Consider the following 11,261-nt stretch of genomic DNA (forward strand, 5'->3'; position numbering starts at 1 on the left):
GGATTGGAGGCAGGAAGTTAGAATTTGGTGTCCGTAAAATGCTGGGGTTGGAGGTGGGGGTGCTGGTGGGGGAGGCATTGTGTTGTCCCTTTAAAGGGTGATGTGCTTTATCAATGCTTAGAGATTTAAAATGGATGTCTGTGAGCAGCAGCTTGAAAGTTTGCTAGTACACAGAGGGCACCCAAATTGAAGCATTTGTGTTGAAAGGCCATACAGTTAGCAGGCCAAGCAACAGTTTTATTTTGTTACTAAGACAACATGTTTTTGAATTTAGCCAATCAATTTGATCCAGGCACTTAGATACCAAAGACAAATTGATTTTAAATCTGATGGTTTTGACAACATAGGACCAGTCCTAGTGTAAGAAATTGATAGGTCATCAAGGTTATAAAAGAAGGAGGCAGTTGAACAAAGTCCAACAGCGTTCCTGACAGAGCATTTGATGGAAAAGGCACAGAACATTCCGGAAGACATGTAATCTGGCTGTAATTTCGAGACTAAATTTACTTTTTTTATTTTATATAAGTGGGACTTGTATTTATTGGAACAGCATATTAGAATCTTATTTTATTCAGGAGTAGTTAGTAGCTTGTCGGGGTTTATTCAGTTTGTTAATAGTTTAGTTAGTTTGTTCACTGTTATAGTTAGATAAATAAATTGTTACTTGTTGATTGTGAAGTAAGTGTCAGAGATTTGTTTTATTTAACTACTAGAAGTTGCTGAAAGGCAGGTTATATCACTTTTCAAATTCCTTTCACAGACTATAGGGCAAGGTGCTCCTCTTTGTGTCTTTCAGTTTTTGTTTGCCATGGGGGTGTCAATCCCTGCTTTATAACATTATTAATGAGAGAGTTAATCGCATTCTAGCTATAAGTTTAACTTAGACTAGTCAGGCATAATTACTAAGACTCTCAAGAGCTGTATAAAACACATTCACTCCCCCCCGCAAAGGCCTGTGTGGAACTCACCACCATCAGACTGCGAGGAGTCAGTGGAAATTTGGGATTAACTTTTTCAGAATCAATACCTTCTGATGACATTTCAAGTCATCAAGCATCTACTCTGTCCACCCCTGAGAGAATCCTAAATGTTTAACAACTGTGACTGAATTTTCAAATGTACTTAGTGGGATGTGATTGCTTGACATTGTCCTGAGATTACAAAATTCTCCAGTTGAATACATATTTTGTTTTATCTTTGTTTTCAATTGGAGGAAAAGCACACAAAAGTTTTTATAAAGGACGTGTGGTCTCACTCATTACATGTTCTTCCCTCAGTGTCTCTGAAAAATGAAAAATCAATTCCCGTCTGTATTGCAGTAGGTTCGACATTATGCAGAAACCCCAAGGATAGACTGAACGTACAAACGAACAAATACTCTCAGCATCTGCATTCTTCCTTCCTCCCCACTCTCACTGTAATGACACAATGCACAACTTGTACATTGCAGCGATACTTCTGTGGTCTTCCACAGATGCCTGGCTGCTAAGAAGATATAATTACACCATTACAAAAATACCTCAATACAAGGAAAGTTGATCTATGATTTTAAATATAGTCCACAGACAAAACGTCCCATCCTGCAAAACGTTGCAAACAGTTTGAGATTGATGTACGTAAGTGTTCATCCTTGTCTGCATTTCTATTTGTATATGTCCGTAGTTTACAAATGCATGTGTATTTGAGTCTATAAGAAAGTTAAAATGCAGAAGCTCAATACTTGTAATGGATCTATATATCTTCACGGCTTTGACTTATGAAGGACAGGAAAAAATTGCGGCTTAAAAGAACTGCTCTTTTGAGGTATTGTCAGTGTTGGAGGTGATTAACTCGAATGTTTGGAGCAGTAATTGCTGTTCTATAAGCTGTTTCATTGTTTTGGAACTTTGAGAAAAAGATCAAAACAACAGCACTTAAAAAGGGAGGAAGAGAGACAAAGCAGATACCACGGAGAAAGTAAACCTGACAACTGCAACATTTAAAAGGCATCTGGATGGGTATATGAATAGGAAGGGTTTAGAGGGATAATGCCAAATGCAGGCAAATGGGACTAGATTAATTTAGAATATCTGATTGGCATGGACGAGTTGGACCGAGGGGTCTGTTTCCGTGCTGTACAGCTCATGTTCTGAGGAAAGGTGACTCAACTCAAAACATTAACTTTGATTTCTATCCACAGATGCTGCTGGACCTGCTGAGCTTTTCCAGAAATTTCTATTTCTACACCTATAAATACACCTGAATATGTCACTCTTCATACTGTCACTTCATAAATGTAACACTGAGAACGTTACACGTGAAAATATCACTCAGTCAAAGGCTGTGACTTGCAACTTGTACATTCAAAAATTTCATTCATTAAGCTGCAAAAAATCAGAGCTGAGCTGATTAAAAAGGACACTGTTAAACAAGTACAATTTCTGCTCAAATTTTTTTAAAAAATGAAGATTATGGTTAATTTCCAATTGACCTGAAAGTGCACCATTTCAAGCTGATGGTTTTATGCCTTTAAATATTTAGGCATTAACAGCAATTTCTACTGTACATTACCTTAGAATTAAAGGTAACAAAGCAGAAGGTTGTTGTGAACTAATAAGCAAATTGTATTACTTAAATTGTATTAAAATGCATTAAGGGCTATTGTGGGAAAGTGTGGTGTCATTACTTCTGAGGCCCAGGTTCTAGACCCACCTGCTCCAGAGGTGAGTAATAGAATCTCCGAACACGTTGATTGGAAAACAGCCACCAAAATGCACTGAAGGTATTTGTGGTGCAGGGGTATTGTTCCATCCTCTGGGCCAGAAGGATTAGGTTCAAGTGCTCCTTACTCCAGAATTGTGTGATAACAGATTGATTAGAAAATATCTTATCAAATTATATTGACGACAAAGTTCATTTTTCGCCTGCTTATGATATTTTAATTTGATCCCCAGCTTTCCTTCTCAGTTGCAGCATCTGTATGCTCTGCTTGAGTTCTTTTTTTAAAATTTGGTTCAACGTTTTCCAAAACAGTGTTTAAATATAAATAGAGTCAGCCAGAAGGTCTGGTGGTGGTGGCGGAGAGGTGAGCAGGGTCAGGTTGAGGGCTGCACAATGTCATATGACTGCTTGAAATAAAGCTAGGAATCGTATGCCTGGAGTTTTTCTGAAAGAATTTAGCTTCTAGCGTACAACATTGGAGAATTGTCAGGATTCCGAGGAGCATGTGAACGTGACACCAGCAATGTGTTCATGATTAGGGACGTATTGCGCAGGGAGTTGGGGCACGTGTAAAGCTCCTATAACATTGTCAGAACCACTAAGCATAGGCCTTTATGTCTGTGTATCAACTGATGTTTTTAATTCATTTACAGGATGTACCAGGTCAGAATTTATTGCCAATCTCTGATTGCCCAAAGGCCAGTGTAAGAGTCAACCAATGGAGTTACATATAGGCCAGACCAGGTAAGGATGGCAGTTTCCCTCCATAAAGGGCATTAGTGAGCCAGATGAGAATTTCAATGTTTTTTTTACAATCAGCAACAACTTCACGGTCATCACTAGATACTTAATTGAATTGATATTCTACCATGCACCATGGGAGGATTTAAACCCAAGTCCCCAGAACGTGGGTCTTGGGATTAATAATAAAAATAGAAATTGCTGGAAAATCTCAGCAGGTCTGGCAGCATCTGTGGAGAGAGAAAGCAGAGCTAATGGTTCATGTCCAGTGACTGAACCCGAAACGTTAACTCTGATTTCTCTCCACAGATGCTGCCAGGCCTGCTGAGCTTTTCTTGCAATCTCTGTTTTTGTTTCTGATTTACAGTAAATTCTTTTGGTTTTTATTCTCAGGATTGCTAGTCTAGTGAAAATACTACTAGGTCATTGCTTCCCCATTCAGACAAGTCCCATCTCCCTCCTACTCCATAAAACCACAAATAGGCCATTCGTCCCCTTGAGTCTGTTCTGTCATTCAATAAGATCATGACTGTTGCGACCAGTCCACATTCCTGCCCACCCATGTTACCCTTTCATCCCCTTTCTTATCAAGGATCTATCTACCTCTGCCTTGGAAATATTCAAGAACTCTGCTTCTATCACCTTTTGAGGAAGAGAGAATTCCAAAAGCTCAACATCCTTTCTCAGAAAAAAATGGTCACCCATCTTTGTCTTAAGTGGGTGACACCTTATTGTAGAACACTGGCCCCTAGTTCTAGAAGATCTTGATCTCATCAGGAGCTCAACATCTTCCCAAATATCCGATGCTCGGAATTGGATACAGCGCTCCTGCTGGAAGCTAACTACTGTTTTATAAAGGTTTAGCAATAACTTGCCCGCTTTATAGATTATTTACCTGAAAGCAAACACACCACTCTTGTTTGAAGTGGAACTAAATCAGAGCAGAAGCAGGAAATCACCTGCAGCTACAAAACTTCCATTTATGTGGAACACAACACAGCAAACACAGATGCGTATCGAATGCAGTTTGATATTGACACTTAATACGAGGCATCAGGTCAGAAAATGAGAGTTGAGTCAAAGAGATGGGTTTTAGGGAGCATTGTAAAGGAGGTGACCGAGGCAGAGGGATTCAGGGAGGAAATTCCTGAGGTTAGGGTGCAGGCAGTTGAAGGCACAGCCACTAGTGATGCAACAATGGAAATCAGGGATGCCTGGAATTCAGAATTGGAGGACCACAGAGATCCTTGTGGGTTCAGGGGGCTTGAGGAGTTTACAGAGATAGAGAGTGGTGAAGTCATGGAAAGATTTGAAAGTTAGAATTTCAACTTGGGACTGGAAGCCTATATGTTGATTGCTGAGTAAGGGGTTGATGAACGACCAGGATTTGGAGCAAGTCAAGGCATGAGCAGATGAAATATGGACAAGGCTAAGTATACAGAAGATGGAAGGTGGGAGGCTGACCAGGAAAACATTAGAATATTCAAATTACAAGCTACCAGCAGCTTCCTAGAAACAGGCTAAAAGGAAGAAATTCGACTGAATTAATCAGCTGCAGGGGTCACTTACCCTGGTGTGTTGACCCAAACAATGCCTACATGGCAGAAGTAAACACATTCTGTATCTTGCATGTTGCTGCAGGAACAGCGTTTCTCTCTGTGTAGAGATGGGTGGACCTCCCCTAGTCCCTGATCACGCTCCGTCTCTGATCCAGCCAAGTCTGCAGCAAGCGGCTCTGAATTACCTGCGGCGACAAAAATAAAGTATCAGGGTAGCACTTAGAATAGACTGGGTTCTTTCATTCTAATCTCGTGCACATTGATTCACAGCATACAGGTACTGATGACTTTGGGCCAACATCTTTTGCCTAACCCAATCTGAGCAAGCAGCTTCCTAGGTGATTGCAAGGGTACTTAAGAGTCAGCCATTTTGCTGTGGGTCTGGAGTCACATGTAAGCCAGATCAAGTAAGGATGGCAGTTTCCTTCCCTGAAGCACATTAGTGAACCAGATAGGTGTTTATTGGCAATGGTTTTACGGTAGATTTCATTAGTAGATTCTCAATTCCAGATTTTTTTTTGTTGAATTCAAATTCCACCATCTGGTAGGATTTCCTTCCTTAAAAAGGACAATAGTAAACTGGATGGGTTTTTACAACAACTGACAATCATCAATAGTGGTTGTCATTATACCAGATTTTTACTGAATTCAAATTTCACTAATCTGCCTTGATGGCTTTCGAACCTATATCTCCAGAATGTGAGCCTGGGTCTCTGGATATATAACCCGGTGACATAACCACTACTCCATCCCCTCCCTATATCTGGACTCTGAGACTTCACCTGATGAAGTAGCAGCGCTCCAAAAGCTTGTAATTACAAATAAATCTGTTAGTCTATAACCTGATGTCGTGTGACCTCCGACTATATCTGGGCCAGTGTTTCTAATTTTGGAATCAACACCAGAGCTAGGTAAAGAGGGACTGCAACTAATTACAGAAGAGTGTTAATAAACATGCAGAATGGGTAAGTAATTGGAAAATGAAGTCCAAATATGAGGTGATGCATCTTGGAAGAATAGGAAGGTTATTTATTGGGCGGAAGTCTTGATCAGTTAGAGGAACAAAGGAATCTCGGAGTACAAATACTTGACAAACAAGATAATTTAACAAAATAAATCAAATGCCAGGGCTATTTCTAGAGGGATAGAAGTGAAACATGGGGGAATATGGTGTTAAACTAGTATTGCATGTTTGTTAAATTACGCTTAGGTATTGAATGCAGATCTGGTTGCCATATTATTAAAAGACTATGAAGGCACTGGAGAGGGACCAGAGGCAACTTAACAAGAATGATCCCAGAGATGTGTGGGTGAACATCTCAGGAAAGGATTGATAAACTGGTCTTGCTTCTCTTTTGGAAAAACAGAAGTTGAGGAGCTTCCTAAAACAGAAACCTTTACAATGATGAAATATTTTGATACATTGGATACAGAGAGGATGTTTCCTCCTGTGAGGAAAAGCATAATCACAGACCTTCAATATAAAATAGTCACCAAGAGATCCAAAGGGGTTCTGGAAGAAACATCCTTAACCAAAGAAGGATAAAAATATGGAAATCACTACCAGAAGGAGAGATTAAATTTCATAGAACAGTTGTATTTAAGGGGAAGAGAGACAAACAAATGAGGGAGGAGGGAATAGAGGTTAAGATGATGGATTTAGATGAAGAAAGACAGGAGGACACTGAAGGGGAGTTGCATGGGTTGGTTGGGCCAAATAGCCACTATGTTTTTTAATTATTGATTCACAGGATGTTGGTGTCAATGACTAGGCCAGCATTTATTGCCCATCCCTATTTACCTAGAGTTAAGAGTCAACCCCACTGTTGTGAGTCTGGAGTCACACGTAGGCCAGACCATAAGGATGGCAGATTTCCCTCCCTGAAGGACATTAGTGAAGCAGGTGTGTTTTTTTTAACGATTAATGGTTACACGATCAACAATGGATCAGAAGTGACTTTAATATGGCACCAATGTTACCTGCAATGAGCCACATTGACTGTGACTCTGAAAGGAAGGTTGGATATTGGATGAAACAGGCTGGGTAATCAGGTGAAGAATCCCTTCCAGTCAGCGCAAAGGCATGGGTTGACAGTCAGAGCCACGTGACAAAAATATATTCCCTCTAATCATTGCAGAAATTAATTCATTCAATAAAGAATCTTTGCCTGCTCACTTGATTCCAGTCCTGAATCCAAAGAAACATCTATTGGCGGGGTATAAGGATTGTATTGAATTTATAACACAAAGACAGGCCATTTAGCCCAACTGGTATCTACTGGTGTTTATACTGTGTCCTAGCTTTCTCCTGCTTTAGGGTTTATCACATCCAACGTGCACACCTTTCTCTGTCATGTACTTACTCAGCCTCCCTTTAAACACATCAATACTATTTACCACAGTAAGTCACTTTGGTAGTATGTGCTGTGTTGTTCAATTACTGCCACAGGCTGTCACAGCAGAATAGAAATGTCCCAGGACTGGAATGTATGAGGGCAGGAGATTATGGTTCAGTGGTTACAGACATGGCAGGAATGTTGATGCTGCAGCCTGGTAGTCTGCAAATCCTTCCATTAGCTCAGGCTCCTCTCCGAGGGAAGAGTGCAACGATACAGAAATAACAATCGCCATCTGCAAAAGCTAAATGGAAACTGTCTGAGTAGCCTTCTGAATTTGAGCCTTTCCCCCCATTGTCTTGCAGAGATGGGATGAAGTACACAGATTTGCCGAGCATAGCTCTGCTTCTGGATGAAGCTAAAGCTAATTTATCCTTTTTACAGCAACTAATTCTGGTGTTCCGGTAGCAGCAGCAGAACAGTGAAATGACACCAACTGTCGAATGAAAATTGATACAGCATTCACTGCTTGAGGCTCTCTGATTAATTCTCAATATAATTCCTCGCTATTTATTTCACAACATAACAACGATCCATGCTGTGTCGGTTGCTCAGAGTTCTCCTCTCTTTCTTAGTATTAATGGGACAAGAAAGAGCTGGAATCCATGTCGGCCCTTTCATCTCTTTTGGACAACCCAAAGTGCTTTACAGTCACATTTGAAAGGCAGTCACTGTTGTAATGCCCTGAAGCCAATCTCTACATAGTAAGTTTATTTTCTGGTTACCATTGTCCAGGAGCAGACTAGACTTGCCATATTGATACAGTGGCTACAAGAGCAGGTCAGAGGCTAGGAATCCTGCAGGGAGTAACTCATCTCCTGACTCCCCAAAGCCTGTCCACCATCGACAAGGCACAAGTCAGGAGTGTGATGGAATTCTCCCCACTTGCCTGGATGGGTGCAGCCCCAACAACATTCAAGAAGCTTGACAACATCCAGCACAAAGCAGAGTATTCGACTGGCTCCACATCCACAGGCATCCAGTCCCCTCACCACTGTAGTAGCAGTGTGCATTTTCCACAAAATCCACAGAAATTCACCAAAGCATCTTCCAAACCAACGACTCCTTCTATCTAGAAGGACAAGGGCAGCAAATACATGGGAACACCACTACCTGCAAGTACCTTCCAAGCCACTCACCATCCTCACTTGGAAATATCGCTGCTCTTTCAATGTCGCTGGGTTAAAATCCTGGAATCCCCTAACGACATTGTGGGTCAACCCACAGCAGGTGGACTGCAGTGGTTCAAGAAGACACCACCTTCTCAAGGGCAACTAGGGATGGGCAATAAATGCTGACTTAGTCAACGATATTCACATCCAATGAGTGAATAAAACAGGCTCCTACAAACAGTGGGCTGGACTCGGCAGAGAAATCTCAAGCTCTGCATCAGAACACCTTAAGATTTTTATGCACATCTGAGGGAGTTTAGTCGACTGTTTGAATGATATTGCCTCTGACACTGCAGCGATCCCTTTGTACTGCCACAGTGTGTCAACCTGAAGATGTGCTTAACCTTTGGGCCCATGACCTACTGACTCAAGGCTAGGAGTGCTACCAACTGAGCATTGGCTGATGCCTTAGAATTTGTGCTGCACTTCTCTGCATCTCCAAACTTGCAGGAATCCCAGTCAAATAATATCAGGGATCTTCTCTCCAACACAACCCTCACAGTATACTATGCATTATTGCAAATGCTTAATTACTCTTGAGCTCTCTTGCCAGAAATAAGAGCCATTCCTTATTTTAGCTTTAGGTAAGTTGACACACTCAGTAAAATAGGGGAGAGGTGCAAAGATATCTTTATAATGAGATCACTGTTGTCAACCAATCCACGACAATAGTGGAGCTTGAAGAGTTAGTTTATGTGAAAGTTGTATATTCTCAGCTATAGTTAGGTGGGGGGACTTGATTGAAGGTTCAGAAATGTTAAATAGATCCAATAATGTGGCCAGATAGAAACAATCCACTTAGCAAATGGAGGTCAGAGCAACAGGATATCATCTTGAAATTAGAAAAAGATCATTTAACAGTGATGGTAATAAGCACTTCTTCACACTAACGTCAGTGGAAATCTGGGATTCTTCCCAAAAAATCTACAGAACCTGGGAGACAATTGGAGCTTTAATGACTGAGAGGGTCAGATATTTGTTAGGTAGAAGTGTCAAGGGGTATAGAACTAAAGGAATATAAATGGAGTTGAGACACACTAATCGAAAAACAGAATGCAGTGGATTTTCTTTAATCACTTGTGGGACATGGGCGTGGCTGGCTGGCCGGCATTTATTGCCCGTCCCTAGCTGCCCTTGAACTGAGTGCCTTGCCTGGTTATTCCAGACAGCAGTTGAGAACCAACTCTATTGCTGTGAGTCTGGAGTCACATGTAAGCCAGACCAGGGTAAGGATGGCTGATTACCTTCCCTGAACGGCATTAGTGAGCCAGATGCATTGTTACTGGCAATGGGTTTCATGGTCATCAATAGATTCTTAATTCCAGTTTTTTTTTTGTTGAATCCCACCATCTGCCACGGTCCCCAGGACATTAGCTGAGTCTCTGGATTAATAGTTGTGAGATAATACTACTCCGCCATCGCCTCTCCCTGGTCTGGAAATCAGAAATAAAAGCAGAAAATGCTTGCTATACTCAACAGCATCAATAGAGAAATAGAGTTCACGTTTCAGGTTTGTGCCCTTTCTTTAAAGATGGCACAAGTTTGAAATGTTTTGAGTGTGGGTGAGTCAAGTTCAAAAGGAAAGGCTGTGAGTTTGTGACAGTCAGGAAAGGTTGAATGACAGAAGAGTTGGTCCTCCAAGGTTAAAGAGAATGGCAATGAGGCAAGAGAAGACACAATGTTCTGAGGAAGGGTCACTGGACCCAAAACGTTAACTCTGTTTTCTCCTTCACAGATGCTAACAGACCTGCTGAACTTTTCAAGCAACTTTGTTTTTGTTGTAAGAGAAGACACAAAGCTGGTACAGGAACAAGTAGCAAAAAATTAAAATGAGCAACGACAGGAAAACAAAACAGGAGCTAAGGATTATGGTCTGAAACCGTTGAACTCAATGCTGACTCCCCAAGGGTTATCAAATGCCTCATCAAAAGATGAACTCCAGCTCCTCAAGGTTATGTTGAACTTCACAACAACAGTGCAACAGGTCAAGGACAGGGATGTCAGAGTGACCTCAAGGTGGAGAATTCAAGTGACAAGCCCACTTGAAGCTCGAGTTTGTCTTGTCAACTGAACAGAAACGTCTTACAAAGCATTTGATCTCCTTATTGTAGTGGAGACCACACTGAGACAAGTGAATACCATACAGATCAGTCATGATCTAACTGAATGACAGAATTGATTGGCCTTCTCCTGTTACTGTGCTCTTATGCATCTGCTATTCAGTCTGTTACTAACAGCTCTGCAATAAAGAAACAATCTTCTGAGTAACATTGAACACAGATACATTACTCACAGTTCCTCTTCTGAGAAACAATAAGCATTTATAGAGCATCTTTTTATGACCTTGGTACATCTCAGACCTTCACAATGAAATGTAGATACTGTTGCAATATAGGAACAGATGAGCCTTAGAACATCCTGGCTGTAATACTGAAGACTTGTACTCCAGAACTGGCCACATCCTCTAGTCAGCTGTTGCAGTACAGCTATGATACAGGCATCTCCAACAATGTGGAAAATTGTACAGGCATGTCTTAACCATAAAAAAACTAGACAAACCCAGTCCAACCAATTACTACCTCAACAGCTCATTGTCAATCATCAAAGGAATGGAGAGTGTTATCAAGTAGACACAAGTATGAAGCTGAGATAGTAGGAACTGCAGATGCTGGAGAATCCGAGACAACAAGGTG

General features: G+C 41.1%; 1 protein-coding gene across 1 annotated transcript in view; it reads right to left on the reverse strand.

Annotated features, from left to right (window-relative positions):
- Positions 1-11,261, reverse strand: part of si:ch211-202p1.5 (uncharacterized protein LOC103909337 homolog) — a 24,023-nt gene that overhangs the window by 10,227 nt on the left and 2,535 nt on the right. The window contains exon 2 of the mRNA XM_048601441.1: positions 5,011-5,185. Coding sequence (XP_048457398.1) covers positions 5,011-5,185 — 175 coding nt within the window. The remainder of the gene's footprint in view (positions 1-5,010; positions 5,186-11,261) is intronic.

Source organism: Rhincodon typus, chromosome 9 (assembly GCF_021869965.1).
Source record: "Rhincodon typus isolate 14 chromosome 9, sRhiTyp1.1, whole genome shotgun sequence".
In the NCBI taxonomy this organism is placed as follows: domain Eukaryota; kingdom Metazoa; phylum Chordata; class Chondrichthyes; order Orectolobiformes; family Rhincodontidae; genus Rhincodon; species Rhincodon typus.